Raw genomic sequence first — 18769 nt, 5'->3', positions numbered from 1 at the left:
CCCAGCTCCTCCACATGCAGCTGCTGGGTGACCTTGGGCCAGTCACACTTCTCTGAAGTCTCTCAGCCCCACTCACCTCACAGAGTGTTTGTTGTGGGGAAGGAAGGGAAAGGAGAATGTTAGCCGCTTTGAGACTCCTTTGGGTAGTGATAAAGCGGGATATCAAATCCAAACTCTTCTTTTCAGTAGTAGCACACCTGAGCAGCCTTCCTGGGGCTGCTTGCCTGGCATCATCTTGGTGTCTCTGGGTGCCAAGTGAAGATATTTTTGTTCATTATTAATAATAATAATTTATTATTTATACCCGGCCCATCTGGCTGAGTCTCCCCAGCCACTCTGGGCGGCTTCCAATCAAGTGTTAAAAACAATACAGCATCAAATATTAAAAACTTCCCTAAACAGGGCTGCCTTCAGATGTCTTTTAAAGAGAAGATAGCTGCTTATTTCCTTCACATCTGAAGGGAGGGCGTTCCACAGGGTGGGCGCCACTACTGAGAAGGCCCTCTGCCTGGTTCCCTGTAACCTCACTTCTCACAATGAGGGAACTGCCAGAAGGCCCTCGGCGCTGGATTTCAATGTCTGGGCTGAACGATGTGGGTCCTTCAGGTATACCGGACCGAGGCCGAGGTACTGGGAGCCAATGCAGATCTCTCAGGACCGGTGTTATGTGGTCCCGATGGCCACTCCCAGTCACCAGTCTAGGTGCCGCATTCTGGATTAATTGCCGTTTCCGGGTCACCTTCAAAGATAGCCCCACGTAGAGCGCATTGCAGTAGTCCAAGTGGGAGATAACTAGAGCATGCACCACTCTGGTGAGACAGTCCGCGGGCAGGTAGGGTCTCAGCCTGCGTACCAGATGGAGCTGGTAGGCAGCCGCCCTGGACACAGAATTAACCTGCGCCTCCATGGACAGCTGTGAGTCCAAAATGACTCCCAGGCTGCTCACCTGGTCCTTCAGGGGCACAGTTACCCCATTCAGGACCAGGGAGTTCACCTAGACCTTTAAATAACTTAGGTCACCTAATGTTCCGTTTCAAATTTGATATGGCTCCCCGGCTCCTTAATGGCTTTGTGTTTTACCCTGTGTTTCAATTGTTTGTTTTTACTTTTTTGATTGCATGCCACACAGAGAACTTTATGTTACGACAGAGGTGAGGCTGTTTCAGCCAAGATGCACTCACACTTCCTTCACAGGCCAAGGCAGGGCTTGACAACAAATGGCATACAATGTGGGAATGAACAATTGCAATGATCCAGCACACACGGCGACTGTGATCAAAGATCAGCTGGAAGGAGCTGGGGGAACTGGCTTCCGTTAAGTGCTTGATGTTGTGATCCTTGGCCATTAGGACTTTTCTCCAGCACAAACTGAAACTGAACCAGTTGTTTCGTGCATTTTGTTTTGTGCATTTTGTTTTGTGCATTTTGTTTTGTGCATTTTGTTTTGTGTATTTTGCTCAAGGTGTCAACAAGGAAGACTTAAAATGGCTAACACAAACAGCTCTTTGCTCTTTATACAGATATTTTATTTCACTTAAAAGGGACAGAGATACATAATATACATTTACCAATAAAATCCACACATCAAACATCAGAAAATAACAGCATAAATTTCTGAAAATAGGTTTTCTATCAAAAGGATGAAGATATCAAGGTGAAACTTCAATATTGCTTTTAGCAAAATATCCAAGTTACAAGTGAACTTGTCTTCATAATGATTCAAAATGCAGCATCTAAAAATTGGAAACTAGCCTGGATCACAATTGACTTCTATGAAGTATTAAGCCAGCCAATGATCTGAACATTTCAGTGTGCGGGTGTGTGGGTGTGTTACAACAACACTGGAGTTTAAGTGTTGTCAATACCTCACACTTTACACTTTTTGAGAATGAAATCTTTTTTAAAATGCATCAACTTTATCTCATTCAGAATGATAAATATATATTGCCTGAAACAAAATCTGCAATTTTAAAAAATTCTACAGCACGCCCAAAGGATTTAATTTCACTTTGCGACCCTCTGAAGCCAGCACAGGCACTCAGGTACTGGCAAAACTCGGGTGCAGTGATTTCACTCTTGCCAACCTAGAGAGGCCAAGCCTGAGACCTTGCGTGGGCGATTTCCCATGCGTTCTTCCCAGCTGTGTGGCACTGCTTCCAGATGTAGCTGAAAAGATTGTTGGAGAGGTACATTAAGAAAAATAAGTAGACTAGAATATTGTATTCATGTTTCACTGCCTGCATAACAGTGAACTCTTAGTGTTGTACATGCAATTTTGTGTAAGACACAAGCTCATTTCTGGCACATACTCTTCCTCAAGCTCATTTTATCTCTTTAGAGGCTTCAGAAGAAATATTTAGAGAGGAATTCAACAGCACGTTTTGCAAATTGTTCCGTCAGTCCAAGCTTTTCAGCTTGCACAACAGAACCATTTCCCCTCTCCTCCCTGAGCACTGTTTGGGGGGTTCTCCAGACCTCATCAGAGCCAATTTTGGGGGTGAAGGAAGAGATGGAGGAATTGTTGAGCAAGCTCCCACTAGTGCATCTTCTTAATTAAATCCAGCCCTTAACTATACAAATGCAAGAGGGCAGTAAACTTTAAAGGACTCTTTGCATAACAACAAGTCCTCCTCAAATATATCCAGTCTCCTATTAAGTGGCAACCTCACTTAAAAAGTCTGAGTCTCAAAACGGTGGGAGACGGGGGAAGTATGTGGGGTAACCCATGGTTCAAGTAATCTACAAGATGCAAGAAACCCCAGTGAAAGAAATAGTGGACAAACTGAACCAAGTAGCATTAAATACTACATAATGCACAATTTCTAGTACACAGAGGGGTATTTCTGTTGTTGTCAGATCATCTCCAGTTTGTGCCACTGTTTCCATTTTGTCTCTGAGATTCCACCTTGTCTATTAGTAGCTGTCAAGGTGAAAAGGGGACCTCATTTATTCTGGGATATGGAACTCTTCAGCATCCTAAAGCCAACCTCCATCCCAAGGCAAGTCCTTGGCAATACAGTGGTACCTCTGGTTGCGGAAGGGATCCGTTCTGGAGCTCCGGTCGGATCCCGAGGTTTCCACAACCGGAGGGACTGCTTCTGCGCATGCGGCGGTAGACCGCTTCTGCGCATGTGTACATGGCGAAACCCGGAAAAATACTTCTGGGTTTGCCGCGTACGTATCCCGAAGGATATGTAACCGGAGGTGAACGTAAGTAGAGGTACCACTGGAATGAGTCCTGTGTCCTTTTACAACCTCCCACTTAGCACTAAATACCGTATTTTTCGCTCTATAGGACGCACTTTTTCCCCTCCAAAAATGAAGGGGAAATGTGTGTGTGTCCTATAGGGCGAATGCAGGCTTTCGCTGAAGCCTGCAGAGTGAGAGGGGAGACCCCGCCGCGCAGCGCGTCTTCCCGCTTTCCCCGGACCTGGTCTGAGGGCGGGCGGCGGGGAGAAGAGCGCTTCTCCCCGCTGCCTGCCCCGCAAGCTCCGGGGACAGCGGGGAGGCGCAGCGCGTCTTCCCGCTGTCCCCGGACCTGGTCTGAGGGCGGGCGGCAGGGAGAAGAGCGCTTCTCCCTGCTGCCTGCCTCGCAAGCTCCGGGGACAGTGGGGAGGCGCAGCGCGTCTCCCCGCTGTCCCCGGACCTGGTCTGAAGGCGGGCGGCAGGGAGAAGAGCGCTTCTCCCCGCTGCCTGCCCCACAAGCTCCGGGGACAGCTGGGAGGCGCAGCGCGTCTTCCTGCTGTCCCCGGACCTGATCTCAAGGCGGGCGGCGGGAAGAAGAGCGCTTCTCCCCGCTGCCTGCCTCGCAAGCTCCGGGGACAGCTGGGAGGCGCAGCGCGTCTCCCTGCTGTCCCCGGACCTGGTCTGAAGGCGGGCGGCAGGGAGAAGAGCGCTTCTCCCCGCTGCCGGCACCACAAGCGCCTGGGGGGGAAATAAAAATTTTTTCCTTTATTTCCCCCCCAAAAAACTTGATGCGTCCTATGGGCCGGTGCGTCCTATGGAGCGAAAAATACGGTACATCCATCCAGCATCTATCATGCCTCTTTTTGAAAAATAGCTTTGGCATCTCCCTTTTCATTTCCACAGAAAACCTCTTTCAGCAGACACCCTGGCTTTTGTCTTCTAATACTATATAACTGTTTTCACCCTTGACTTAAGTGTGCTTTTTTGGAGAATGGTTGTCCTGGAGCCCACATTGTTCTCTCTTGAAGCTTCCAGCAGAATGTTCATGCTTGAACCTCAACCCCTGCAGTTCTGCTCAGTGAAACTTCTATTAATATCTGGAAAGGCTTGATATTTTTTCTGGGGTTTTTGTGTGTGCACGTTTTCCAAAAGCAGTCCAGTAGAAGCCCCAGCCTGGTGCCCATTCTTGCACCGCTGCATCCCATCAGCCTACCAAATGAAAGCTCTAGCATGGCACGGGAAGGCAAATTCTCCCTGCCATTGGCACCTACTGCCCAGCCACAAGTATCCATCTTCCCCTTCCTTCCTCCATGTGTCTCAGCAAACTCTAGAGCAGGGGTGGCCAACTCCCAAGAGACTGCAATCTACTCAGAGTTAAAGCCTGCCAGTGATCTACCCCCTTTTGGGGGGTTCAGGTCAAAGTTGTTTAGCTTTTTTTAGGAAGGAGGAAGGCCAGTTTGGGGTGCAGGGCAAAAATACTGAGCTTTTTTTAGGAGAGCCAAACTACTTGAGCGTCTTTGGGGGGAGCTAGTGATCTGCCAGTGATCTACCACAGACGTCCAGTGATCTACTGGTAGATCACGATCTACCTGTTGGACGGGCCTGCTCTAGAGCAAGTAAACTCTTGTTCTGACTTGTGCCTCCTGCCTGATCTTGAAGGTCACTTTCTTCCATTCTTCTCTTCCTTGCTTAGGAGAGAGCATGTACCACAATGCAGCTGCGCAGCTTCAGCTCACGACTGCTCTTTCTCCCTGCCCTTGTGGGTAACTTGCCTATGCTGCTTGTGTCTCTTAATGCCATTTAATAAACCCTCTCTTCTGGGTCAATTACCCAAAGTCTCAGTTCCATTTTCTTCCAAGAAAATTTAGGATGACAATTCAAAGACTCAATGTTTTTGAGAACGGGGGTGGACAGGTGTGGAGGACTCCCTGGTCTTGAATATGGTAACTGTGCCCCTGAAAGACCAGGTGTGCAGCCTGGGAGTCAATTTGGACTCATGTGGAGGCGCAGGTCAATTCTGTGCCCAGGGCGGCTGTCTTACCAGCTCCATCTGGTACGTAGGCTGAGACTCGATCTGCCTCCGGACTGTCTCACCAGAGTGGTGCATGCTCTAGTTATCTCCCACTTGGACTACTGCAATGCGCTCTACGTGGGGCTATCTTTGAAGGTGACCCGGAAACGGCAATTAATCCAGAATGCGGCAGCTAGACTGGTGACTGGGAGTGGCCATCGGGACCACATAACACCGGTCCTGAGAGATCTGCATTGGCTCCCAGTACCTCGGCCTCGGTCCTGTATACCTGAAGGAGCGTCTCCACCCACATCGTTCAGCCCGGACATTGAGATCCAGCGCCGAGGGCCTTCTGGCAGTTCCCTCATTGTGAGAAGTGAGGTTATAGGGAACCAGACAGAGGGCCTTCTCAGTAGTGGTGCCCACCCTGTGGAACGCCCTCCCTTCAGATGTGAAGGAAATAAGCAGCTATCTTCTCTTTAAAAGACATCTGAAGGCAGCCCTGTTTAGGGAAGTTTTTAATATTTGATGCTGTATTGTTTTTAACACTTGATTGGAAGCCGCCCAGAGTGGCTGGGGAGACTCAGCCAGATGGGCCGGGTATAAATAATAAATTATTATTATTAATAATGAACAAAAAGATCTTCACTTGGCACCCAGAGACACCAAGATGATGCCAGGCAAGCAGCCCCAGGAAGGCTGCTCAGGTGTGCTACTACTGAAAAGAAGAGTTTGGATTTGATATCCCGCTTTATCACTACCCGAAGGAGTCTCAAAGTGCTGTTTACCAGCTCCCTCTGGTACGCAGCCTGAGACCCTACCTGCCCGCGGACTGTCTTGCCAGAGTGGTGCATGCTCTGGTTATCTCCCGCTTGGACTACTGCAATGCGCTCTACGTGGGTCTACCTTTGAAGGTGACCTAGAAACTACAATTCATCCAGAATGCGGCAGCTAGACTGGTGAGTGGGAGTGGCCGCCGGGACCACATAACACCGGTGCTGAGAGATCTGCATTGACTCCCAGTATGTTTCCGAGCACAATTCAAAGTGTTGGTGCTGACCTTTAAAGCCCTAAATGGCCTTGGTCCAGTATACCTAAAGGAGTGTCTCCACCTCCATTGTTCGGCCCATACACTGAGGTCCAGCTCCAAGGTCCTTCTAGTGGTTCCCTCACTGCGAGAACTGAGGTTACAGGGAACCAGGCAAAGGGCCTTCTCAGCAGTGGCGCCCGCCCTGTGGAACACCCTCCCACCAGATGTCAAAGAAATAAGCAACTACCTGACTTTTAGAAGACATCTGAAGGCAACCTTGTTTAGGGAAGTTTTTAATGCTTGATGTTTTATTGTGTTTTTAATATTATGTTGGGAGCCTCCCAGAATGGCTGGGGAAATCCAGCCAAATGGGCGGGGTATAAATAATAAATTGTTGTTGTTTTAATGCAGCAAATTGTCCTAGGCCAGCAGCCTGTCTTCCGGCAAAAATAGAGCCAGAGGCTACTGAGGAAAAGGGTTAACCTGAGAGACCAGATTAATATATTTTTCATTATCCATGGTTCCTGAGGGGCTTTACCTGAACAAGGAAAACAGGTCTAGTGAATGATTATATTTTTATCCTGGTTTTCAGACAACGATTTTGCATAGATATAGGTATCTTAAGCAACCATATAAACAGTGTATGCATTGAATATACCTGGTGACGTGCAGTTAGGCTTCTTGGCCAAAGAAGGGCTAGATGCTGTCAAAGGCTGTCCAATCTGTTTTAGAGAACTTGACAAATTCTGCAAAGCTGGTTCAGATTTGGCTGGAAGTAGTCCCATGGTTAAAAAATAAGAAAAAATAAATCATTTTTAATGGATGGATGATACAGAATAGAGGCTATATTTAAGAAATATGGAATTCACTTCTAAATAGCAAATTAAACAAGCACATTCCTCTGACATATACTTCAATGGAGCAGTTAACAAAAAGTTTGTCCTAATAAGTTGCTTAAAAAAAGGTAAAGGACCCCTGACAGTTAAGTCCAGTCGTGAATGACTCTGGGATTGCGGTGCTCATCTCGCTTTACTGGCCAAGGGAGCCGACATTTGTCCACAGACAGTTTTTCCGGGTCATGTGGCCAGCATGACTAAGCCGCTTCTGGCGGAACAGAACACCGAAACCAGAGCTGTGCACGGAAACGCCATTTACCTTCCTGCCGGAGCGGTACCTATTTATCTACTTGCAGTTTTTGGCGTGCTTTCGAACTGCTAGGTTGGCAGGAGCTGGGACCGAGCAACAGGAGCACACTGAAAATAAGGTTTTTAAATTGTGCACTTGTACACCTCTTAACTTTCTCAGGATTGCACTTCATTATGGAAACATGGGCATGGGAAGTTGATTTCATAAAACACTCCTGTGAAAAGGCCTGCGGCGCAAGTTTCACTTAGCTTTAAAATAAGTGCTATTTTATGCATACCACACACACCTCTGAAAACCAGATGCAAGAAAGCTTGGCACCAAAATGGCACCAAGGAAAGAATCAAATGTGCTTACCTATCGAATCCCTCTCTGATTTGGAATCCTTCTTTTCTTTCTTTTTGCTTTCATAATTTCGCTCCCTTCCTTCTTTTCTGTTTCCTATAGCTTTCTTCTTCACGACGAATTCAACATCATCATTTTCACCGAAGCTGGAATCACCCTCAGATTTTTCAGCTGAAATGGGAAACAGTCAGGTACAAAGTAATGGCATAAAGTTTAGTAGTAATAGGCTAGGAAAATTAACTATCTTTCTACCACATTATTAAAAAAGAAGTCGCACTGTGGGAACTTTACTCCTGTGTAAGCAGACTGTGGCTGTACAGTGCAATCAGAAATGAGCACTTTTGAACCTTCACCTTATTCCCAGATACAGTCTTTCCTTTTTAAAGTTATCAAAATAATTAACTGAACTTTGAAGGTATTTCACTCTAGTTTTTGTGGCTGAATTTCAGAACTTTTACATTTTGTGATTTTCATCAACATTAATATTTCTCAAACAGCTTATTGGTTAAAAGAGAATTATGAATGTCTTTTATCTCTGGTCCTAAATACATGTGGGACTGCAGCCCAAAATGTCAACACTACTTTAAGAGCAGCAAAAAGCACAAGACAGAAATGTTTCTATTGAGAGTCTTCAAGAATCACCTTGTTTCTGTGAATCTTGTACTTTATGGTCCCTTCCAGGTGGTTCATCCATTGATAACGCTAAGGCAACTTCCAAATCTCTCTGGTAAAGTCTGTGATCCAAGGGAAGTCTGAAGCAATTTGAAAAAGTTATGGAAAACTCATTATCAATATGTTTATTAACCTCAGTGCCAACACAAATTAAAAAAGGAAGAAAGAAACTATTTCATGCTCTGAAACCAACTTTAAATCCTGGTTTTATATTTTATAATGGTTAAGATCAGTTCCAATAATAATAATAATAATAATAATAATAATTTATTATTTGTACCCCGCCCATCTGGCTGGGTTTCCCCAGCCACTCTGGGCGGCTTCCATAGAAAACCAAAAATACACTAAAATATCACAGATTAAAAACTTCCCTGAACAGGGCTGCCTTAAGATGTCTTCTGAATGTCAGGTAGTTATTTATCGCTTTGACATCCGATGGGAGGGCGTTCCACAGGGCAGGCGCCACTACCGAGAAGGCCTTCTGCCTGGTTCCCTGTAGCTTTGCTTCTCGCAATGAGGGAACCGCCAGAAGGCCCTCGGCGCTGGACCTCAGCATCCGGGCAGAACGATGGGGGTGGAGACGCTCCTTCAGGTATACTGGGCCAAGGCCGTTTAGGGCTTTAAAGGTCAACACCAGCACTTTGAATTGTGCTCGGAAACGTACTGGGAGCCAATGTAGGTCTTTCAAGACCGGTGATCTTAGGTAGACAAACTGATCTTAGGTAGACAAGGGGAATTCGCCCCACTCCAAGGGAATGAACTTATATCCCCAAAGACAGCTACCTGTTTCTTAACCACAGCTAGGAAAAAACCAGTGTTGTATCGCAAACACGTAAGTAAATTTAAAATGAATGGATTTCTCTTACCTTTTGTTTGGTGAACTCTTTTGGATCTGAATCTCCTGTTTGCGGGGCTTTTGCTCAATCTTTTTCTTTGTCAACTCAGAGCATGTTCTCTTTAATTTTTTGCTTGAAGGTGCAGTTATATTTGCAAAATCTTCATCTGTTTAGCAGAAGCACATTAGGCGCACTGTAACAGTGCAAGTTCTTCCAGTTGTTTAAAATTCCCCCATTTTAACAATATGTTCAAAGCATGTATTGTAAGATATTCTAGAGCTTTAGATCTTCTGCAGTAATCCAGGATGATTTAAAACAAAATACAGTGGTACCTTGGTTCTCAAATGCCTTGGTATTCAAACAACTCGGAACCCAAACACTGTGAACCCGGAAGTGTTCCGCTTTGTGAACCTTTTCCGGAAGCTGAACATGCTCTGTTTTGAATGCCACACTTCTGTTTTGACTGTTACACTGAGGTCTGTCTGTTTTTGCTATTTATTTTGCATTTTTGTGGCTTTTTTGTTTAGTTTTTGTGACTGTGTGGAACCCAGTTCAGCTACTGATTGATTGATTGATTGTATGACTGCAGTACATTGTTTATTCCTTTCATTTTATGGATCAATGGTCTCGTTAGATAGTAAAACTCATGTTAAATTGCTGTTTTAGGGGTTGTTTTAAAAGTCTGGAACGGATTAATCCATTTTGCATTACTTTCAATGGGAAAGCGTGCCTTGGTTTTGGAACGCTTTGGTTTTGGAACAGACTTCCGGAACGGATTAAGTTTGAGAACCAAGGTACAGGGAGATATTGGCACAGTAATAGCAGAGCAGTACAAGGGAAAGGAAATGGGGACTTCATCTCTCTGCTTAACATTGCCCCGTCCCGAGTGGCACCCACTGCAAGGTATGAGTGAAGGACACTGAAATGGGGTGTTTGCCTCCTTCCCTTGCCACTGTCCCCACTTCTCCTTGCAACATGTCAGCTGAAATGAGGGAACGAGGAGGTTTGCTGCATCCAGATTTAAGAATGCTATCTCTTCAACACCCCAAAGACAAGGAGCCAGGCAATAGATTATGATTATTTCATATGAAGCAGCCAAGCTGTGTCTGTTCAAAACTTTGTTAGGAAGGATTCTTCATTGAAAGCTGGAGGGTATTAAAATCAGATTTACTGGGAAGGAGGAGATAATGACCAGCTTTCTCCTTTTACCATTTACCGTATTTTTCGCTCCATAGGGCGCACCTGACCATAGGGCGCACCTAGTTTTTAGAGGAGGAAAATACGGAAAAAAATATTCTGAATCAAATGTTGCACTAAACTATTTAAAGCAGCAAAGCAGGTGGCTCCTGTCCGCTTTGCTGCTTTAAATCGAGCCTCAGAGGAGGGTAGGAAGGGGAACCATGGCTTATCTAAGTCCAGTTAATAATGCTGAGTCTGACTTATGGCCATCGAGATTAGCCTGGCCGTCTCAGTGGAAATCTGGGGTGGACGTTCAGTGGTCAAAGTGTGGTTGTGTCTTCCTGCCCAGCATCTATTTCCTGACGTCTTTCCCCCCTGCACCCCCGCACCCTGCTTCGAGGGAAGGAAGCGGAGCCATGGATCCTCTGCTCCCAACTGCAGTGGATTCCCTCCACTTTGAAGCAGGAAAGTGGGAGAGGAGCTGCTTACACGAGTGTAAGCTGCTCCCCTCCCACTTTGCTGCTTCAAAGGGAGCCCGGGAGGAGGTAATCCACTGCAGCCGCAAGCAGTGGAGGATCCATGGTCCCTTTCCTTCCCTCCTCCGTGATTGCTTTGAAGCAGGAAAGTGGGAGAGGAGCTGCTTACACGAGTGTAAGCTGCTCCCCTCCCACATTGCCGCTTCAAAGGGAGCCCGGGAGGAGGGAATCCGCTGCAGCTTCCCCCACCTCCCGCAGAAGCCGCACGCTCTTTAACGGGGCTGTGCGGCTTCTCCTGGCTTTTCTGGGAGGTGGGGGGATTCCCCCACCTCGTAGAAAAGCCCGCAGGAGCCGCGCAGCCTTTAAAGAGGGCGCCGCTCTTGGGGGCTTTTCCCCAAGGAGGGAGAAGGGACTGATGCGGTCAGTCAGTCCCTTCTCCCTCCTGGGGAAAAGCCCGCAAGAGCCCACGGAGCTTGTGTGTGGCTCTTGGGGGCTTTTCCCGCCTGCCTCCCCCCTGCATTCGCTCCATAGGACGCACACACATTTTCCCTTGCTTTTTAGGACGGAAAAAGTGCGTCCTATGGTGCGAAAAATACGGTATTTTTGGTGATCTCTCTCATGTACCCAGCCAGTCTTTCAAGCTTGTCCAGCTTTCATTACCCAGGACATGGTATGTACAAAACTATCTTCTGTAACTAAAAACTAATATGTTGTAAACCAAAATGCAAACTAACTGCTATGTGGCACTGGGTAAGGATATCCAGACAGTAGCGCTGGGCAATATTTCGATACTTTGCCTGAAACAAGTATGAAGTCCAGATTGTAAAGACAGTTTCAGACAGGTTCAGTAACAGGAGGAACAACTGACCAGAAGGAAAGAAGCAGCCCACGTCACTTGCTAGGGCGAAGAGGCAAACACACAAACAGGCAGTTAAGAAGGTGGAGCACCTTCAAGGCTGGGCTGAGCTGTGGAGGGAGAGGCCAGGAGCTCCTTTGCCCGAGCAAGCGGGTAACCTTCTTCCCTTCCTCTTGTTCGTTCCTCCCTCCCTCCACAGCCCAGCTGCTTTTTCAGATGTTATTTTGGTCATTGTGATATATCACTATATTGTGATGGTTAGCTGGTGATATATCATGATGCCGAAAACCAGATATCACCCAGAATTTGAAGTGCAATGTCAAATTGGTTGAAATTATCAATTTGTCCCTTGACACGGGGACATTCCCAGGGGAACTGAAGGAAGCAGTGGTGTGTCCACTCTTAAAGAAAACTTCATCAGATCCCTTAGACCTATCCAATTACCGCCCAGTTTCAAATCTTCCATACCTGGGTAAGGTAATTGAGAGAGCGGTTGCTGAACAGCTTGGTAGGTTTCTGGAGGAAACATCGGCATTAGATCCATTTCAGTCCGGTTTCCGTCCTGGTTTTGGGACGGAGACGGCTCTGGTTGCCCTAACAGATGATCTCCGTAGACAACTGGATCGAGGTGGGTCAGGACTGCTGATCCTTTTAGATTTGTCAGCAGCCTTTGACATGGTCGATCATGATCTTCTGGACCACCGCCTCGCAGACGTGGGGATACAGGGCATAGCCCGTAACTGGTTCTGCTCTTTTATCTCTGGTCGGGGACAGAGGGTGGCACTAGGGAGGGAAATGTCATCGCGCCACTCCTTGGTGTGTGGAGTGCCGCAGGGCGCAATTCTCTCCCCGATGCTTTTTAACATCTTTATGCGCCCCCTTGCCCAGATTATCCGGAGCTTTGGGCTGGGCTGTCACCAATATGCTGATGACACTCAGCTCTATCTGCTGATGGATGGCCACACCGACTCGGCCCCGAACACACTGACCAGATGCTTGGAAGCTGTGACTGGATGGTTTCGTGGGAGCCGAATGAAACTAAATCCTTCGAAGACAGAGGTCCTATGGCTAGGTCGGGATGGCATGGGGATGAGGGACCAACTCCCTTCTCTTGCGGGGGCCCAATTAGTGCCATTGCCTTCCGTTAAGAGTTTGGGTGTAATCCTTGACGCCTCCCTTTCCATGGAGGCGCAAGTTACAGCAACAGCCAAGGCGACATTTTTCCACCTTCGCCGCATCAAGCAGTTGGTCCCTTACCTTTCCCGCCCCGACCTGGCCACAGTGATCCATGCGACGGTCATCTCCAGGCTTGACTACTGTAATTCACTCTACGCGGGGCTGCCTTTGAAGCTGTCCTAGAAACTCCAGCGGGTACAGAATGCTGCAGCGAGGCTCCTCACGGGGTCTCTGCCATGGGAGCATATTCATCCAGTGCTTTTCAAGCTGCACTGGCTCCCGGTGGAGTACAGGGTCAGATTTAAGGTGCTGCTTTTGACCTTTAAAGCCCTTCACGGCCTAGGACCCTCGTACCTACGGGACCGCCTCTCCTGGTATGCCCCACGGAGAGCCTCAAGGTCCATAAATAACAACACCCTTGTGGTCCCGGGCCCTAAGGAAGTTAGATTAACTTCAACCAGAGCCAGGGCCTTTTCAGCACTGGCTCCTGCCTGGTGGAACGCTCTGCCTCATGAGACCAGGGCCCTGCAGGATCTGATTTCTTTCCGCAGGGCCTGTAAGACAGAGTTGTTCCGCCTGGCCTTTGGCTTGGAACCAATTTGATTCCCTCCCTCCCTTTCCTTTTTCTTTTCCTTCTCCTCCTGCGATGAGGCTACATTTTAATATTTTAATGTTCCATTATTTTAATGTTGTTTTTTATTTTTGTTTTTAAGTTGTAATCATTCATCTTGTTTTTATTATTGCTTGTAAGCCGCTCTGAGCCCGGCCTTGGCTGGGGAGGGCGGGGTATAAATAAAAAATTATTATTATTATTATTATTATTATTATTATTATTATTATCAATATACCAATGATATCCAACTCTTATTTCTCTTTTTATCAGATTCACGTTAAGCTGTCAGAAGTCCTAAACTGGAGTCCAAGATTATTAATGGACTTGATGAAGGCTAATAAACTGAAACTCAATCCAAGTAAGAGACAGGTAGTGCTGGTGAGTGGTTCAACCAAATGTGAACATTGTATGGCAATGTACATGGGCTACCCTTGAAAACCGTTCAGAAGATTGTTTGGAAGTACAAAATGCCGTATTTTTTGTTGTATAAGACTCACTTTTCCCCAAATAAAAAGTAATGGGAAATGTGTGTGCGTCTTATGGAGCGAATGCAGGCTGTGCAGCTATCCCAGAAGCCGGAACAGCAAGAGGGATTGCTGCTTTCACTGCGCAGCGATCCCTCTTGCTGTTCTGGCTTCTGAGATTCAAAATTTGTTTTTTCTGGAGTTTTCCTCCTCCAAAAATTAGGTGCGTCTTGTGGTCTGGTGCGTCTTATAGAGCGAAAAATACGGTACTGCAGCTATGATATTAATTGGGAGCAGATGTACCAAGTGTACCTTGCCAGACTTAAAACAATAGCACTGGCTTGTAGTATGTGCTCATATTTAAATGTACAACAGGTTCGGAGAAAGCTGCTATAAACCTTTGTAGAACCAGTGCAAGCAAAGCTTCAACACCATGAATTTTTCTTCTAGTTGCACTCATATAAAACAGTTTCAGCAAGCTTCCATGTTACTTTCCCACTGAATCTGACCCCTTTTGGCACGAAGGAGCAGCGAATGACTTACCATCATCATCTTCATCCACACTGCCAAACTGAGAATAATCAACTGCTTTCTTATTCCTAGAAGAATAAAACATGCAGATGCGTAAGAGGGGTCATTTTTTTGTCTGCCCATGGAACCATTATGCATATGTAAGCAGTTGTTGTATTTGAATCAAAATATTCATATTTAATTGCTACTGCTTTATGCAATGATGATTCTGGGAAACAAGTAAAAGTAAAATTAATTTAGAAACCGTACACTTGACTCTTCTTAAGATACTGTAGCAGCCACAATGCCCAATTATATATACATTACACACACATATATACGTATATGAAACAATTATTCGCTTCTTTTTTTACTAATTATTTTGCTGTAGTAGCTTCTGTATAGCTGGCTGCCTCTGATTTTTTCTCACTAATATTTCTTTCAACGAGAGCATTAGAATTAGCCTTACTGAAATAAATTCAGGGGCAGCAAGCTATACAACAAAGTGCAATCTATGAATAAAAATGTAAAATAAACTAATACATTTTAGATTTCTCTTAATAGATTTACGTTGCTGTAGTTTTTGTCTCTGAATCCTAGACTGCTAAAAGAAAAATATGGATAAAAATGCATGTTTCCCTTTATATATCTTCAGGCGCCAACCAAAAGCATTCAATCAGTCCATGGCCTGGCTGTAAAAAAAACCCCAACAGCCTTTAAAGCGTGTCTGTGGGAGGGAGGATATTGGCTTTTTGTTTCTTTGTTATGAATTTTGCGTTCTCCCTTGGTGTTTTTTTGTGATCTTCAGGGGAAGGGTGGTATAAAAATTCAAGGAACAAACAACATTCCCAGGTGTCAAAAAAGACTATTTATGTATGCCACTACTGTGTATTTCATTATCCCAAAAATGGAAAACGAGCGAGGTCCCAACCAAAGAAGAGTGGCAACTTAAGTTGACAGAATATGTGCAGTTTGCAGGCTTAACATATAGAATAAGAGAAGAAGAAGAAGATACATTTAGAGAAGACTAGAAAACGTTTGTTGAATATATGGGGAATAACTGTGTACAGTTGAAAACACTGACAGCATTGAAATAAATTCAACAGTGTAAATAAGTTGTGATGGATGGAATAATGGAATACTGAATGGTATAGTTTCTGTAAAATATGCAGGGATTTGTGATATGTAAAATGAACCATGGAAAGAGAAGAAGGGGAGTCACCGATATCTTTAAAATGAGTACTTTAAATTGTAAAACGGAAAATTTAATAATTTAATAAAAAATTATACACAAACAAACAGCAGCAGAATTCTAATTGTAAAAGGTTGGAAGGAAGAGAATATCCCATCTAAGTCAGACTGGCAAAATAAATAAAAGAGTACGCCGAACTGGCGAGATTATCAGCAAGGCTAAGAGATGTTACAGATTAAAAAATGATCAGAGAGTGGGATATATAGAGAGTCTATGTAAAGGACACTGTCAAAAGATCAATCCGTTGGCAGGTTTTGACTGACCTTCAGTGTGCAAATAGGATAATTGTATAAAATAAAATTTATAGTAAGTCAAATAATATGGAGAAAGTAAAGTTTAATTGCGTATTTAAGGAACGCAAGAGGAAGATCGGAGGTGTTGATAAATTTAATCACAAATGGATGTATGAAGCAAGAATGAGTTAAAGAATGAACAACCGTTTGTTTTTTTAATTTCTCATTTTGCCTGTAATATCTATTGTACACTCCTGTTATAAAGTTTTCAACCAATAAAGCACTCAAAAGCAAAAGGGGGCGGGGGAAAAAAAGAGATAAATTCAACAGTGCAAATAAGTTATGATGAATGGAGTAATGGAATACTGAATGGTGCAGTTTAATGAACCATGGAAAGAGAAGAAGCGAAGTCACGGATGGAAAAATGAGTACTTTAGGGGGGCCACTAGGTGGCGCATCGGAAGATGGCTGACAATAACATCTCTCCGACCCACACGAGGTAATTTGGAGGCTATGATGGGGGTAATTGGCCTCCTTAACCCCCCCCAGGATTGTGGGGGGGACGGCCCTTGCCTGCTGTGCCCTATACCACCCCCGAATTTGTGGGGGTGGGGGCACTAGGCACAAAGCCCTCCTGTGGGATTCCGGCACTCCTGGACGCCGTCCCTGATTCGCGCCGCTAGTTGCAAGCATCTTCAAAAGAAACAATTTGGACGAGATAAATTGCACATGCTTCAAGGAAAAAGGGGAGTAAAGACTGCTGACTGAAGAGATCTCTGATAACAAGACAAGAATAAAATATGAGAAGATACGTCAAGATACGGTATGACTGAGGGGGGAGGGGGAAAAAAACCTGCCTTCCTTTTTCTTATGTGATTTAACAAGAATCCCCTCCCCTAATGAGTCAGAAACTAAGGACTTAAGCTGTGGATTTAAGGCTGTGTGGAGATAAACTTTCGAACCAAAGCAATGTTTCAAGATGAAGCTGGAAAGCTAAGAGTTTTGGAATGACGCAGTTAAAAATGCCGTCGCCATTTTGGGAGGCATTGTTGGAGCTCTTGGGTCTGGGAGGAGAAAGAGAGAAATATAGTTGTTTACATATCGTGGATCAACTTCTCGGTGGGACTTAAGAGCGACAAATGCCAAATTTATGATGGAAAGAGCGATGCTATCTACGAAGGAGATACATGGAAACCATCTGGACTTAGTGTAGGAACGGGAAACCCACACAGGATTATTATTTTGCTTATCGGCTTAAGGAGACTAACAGAAGAGATCGTAAAGGAAAAAGAGAAATTATATGAACAAGATATGATGTGAAAACACCAAGATAAGACTGGATAGAATTATGAACTTTGTTTGGACTGATTGGGACTGATTTGGACATTAACGCAGTAATAAGAAGATGATCTGAATCCCCCTTTGGATCTTGAAGTATGGGTTCCCCCAACAAAAAAATTTAAAAATTTGGCTTTGTAATTTGGAATTTATGTGATGTGATTTAATTTGATGTGATTGGCCAGTTAATAAAAATTATTTAAAAAAAAAGGAAAAATGAGTACTTTAAATTGCAAAAAAGAAAATGGATGTACAAAGCAAGAATGCGTTAAAGAACGAACAACCGTTTATTTTCTTTAATTTCTCATTTTGCCTATAATATCTATTGTACACACCTGTTATAAAGTTTTCAACCAATAAAGCACTCAAAAGCAAAAGGGGGTTAAAAAAAGAGATAAATTCAACAGTGTAAATAAGTTATGATGAATGGAATAATGGAATACTGAATGGTATTGTTTCTGTGAAATACGCAGGGGTTTGTGATATGTAAAATGAACCATGGAAAGTGAAATATACTCAGAATCACAAAGTGATTTCATGCTCTTTATTCAGCTCATAGTGGTGAGGAGGAATGAATGAATGTCCCCTCAAAGTATCTGCTTTATATACATTATTTACACAATGGGCTGCACATGATTGGCTAATTCCGGAATTCTACTGTAAGCCAATCAGGTTGTGGATTCACTTCTATCCGGAGCATGATTGGGTGGTTCCTGCCAACCAATCATGCTGCTGTATTGTTCTAGGACCAATCAGACTGCTGCCTTTTGGATCCTATTGTTCTAGGACCAATCAGACTGCTGCCTTTTGGATCCTATTGTTCTAGGACCAATCAGACTGCTGCCTTTTGGATCCTATTGTTCTAGGACCAATCAGACTGCTGCATTTTGGATCCTATTGTTCTAGAACCAATCAGACTGCTGCCTTTTGGATCCTATTGTTCTAGGACCAATCAGACTGCTGCATTTTGGATCCTATTGTTCTAGGACCAATCAGACTGCTGCATTTTGGATCCTATTGTTCTAGGACCAATCAGACTGCTGCCTTTTGGATCCTATTGTTCTAGGACCAATCAGACTGCTGCAGTTTGGATCCTATTCAACTCAGTACATAACAGAAAGAGAAGAAGGGGAGTCACTGATATCTTAAGGATGGAGAAAAATAAGTACTTTAAATTGTAAAAAAAAAGAAAATTTAATAATTTAATTAAAAAATTAATTTCGAAAAATGATACACAAACAAACCACAGCAGCAGCAGCCCAGGGGCCTCCGCCCGCCCCCTCCCCGCATAAGGCCCGCCAGAGGGAGGCTCCTGCCCCGGCTCACCTCCGCGGCGGCCGCGCCATCCCGGGGCTCCGCTTCGGCCCTCGGCCGGCCGCCCGTTCGGAAATCCGCGCGCGGAGAAGAGGCCGGAAGTGACGGCGACAGGAGTCCGGAAGTGACGAGAGG

At 45.0% G+C, this 18769-nt stretch overlaps 1 protein-coding gene across 1 annotated transcript; it reads right to left on the bottom strand.

Moving 5' to 3' along the window:
- Positions 1-1504: 1504 nt before the first annotated feature.
- Positions 1505-18758, bottom strand: RAD51AP1 (RAD51 associated protein 1). The gene is made up of 7 exons (XM_083616022.1): positions 18647-18758; positions 14531-14586; positions 9254-9389; positions 8358-8467; positions 7728-7886; positions 6886-6996; positions 1505-2166 (listed from the first exon to the last, which is right to left on the bottom strand). The coding sequence occupies exons 1-7, from the start codon at positions 18664-18666 to the stop codon at positions 2039-2041; spliced, it is 720 nt and encodes a 239-aa protein (XP_083472148.1). The 5' UTR covers positions 18667-18758; the 3' UTR covers positions 1505-2038.
- Between the last annotated feature and the right edge of the window lie 11 nt (positions 18759-18769).

Source organism: Podarcis filfolensis (assembly GCF_964270895.1).
Source record: "Podarcis filfolensis genome assembly, chromosome: 5".
NCBI classification, from domain to species: Eukaryota; Metazoa; Chordata; class Lepidosauria; order Squamata; family Lacertidae; genus Podarcis; species Podarcis filfolensis.
The sequence above is the reverse complement of the archived record's forward strand: the minus strand, read 5'-3'. Positions and strand labels throughout refer to the sequence as shown.

Excerpts from the sequence above, each read along its gene's own strand:
- RAD51AP1 (XM_083616022.1), bottom strand. The coding sequence starts at position 18,666 with ATGGCGCGGCCGCCGCGGAG. Across the intron at positions 9,390-14,530 it reads TGTGGATGAAGATGATGATG|ATGAAGATTTTGCAAATATA; the intron begins GTAAGTCATTCG and ends TCTGCTAAACAG. Across the intron at positions 8,468-9,253 it reads AAGAGTTCACCAAACAAAAG|ACTTCCCTTGGATCACAGAC; the intron begins GTAAGAGAAATC and ends AAATTGCTTCAG.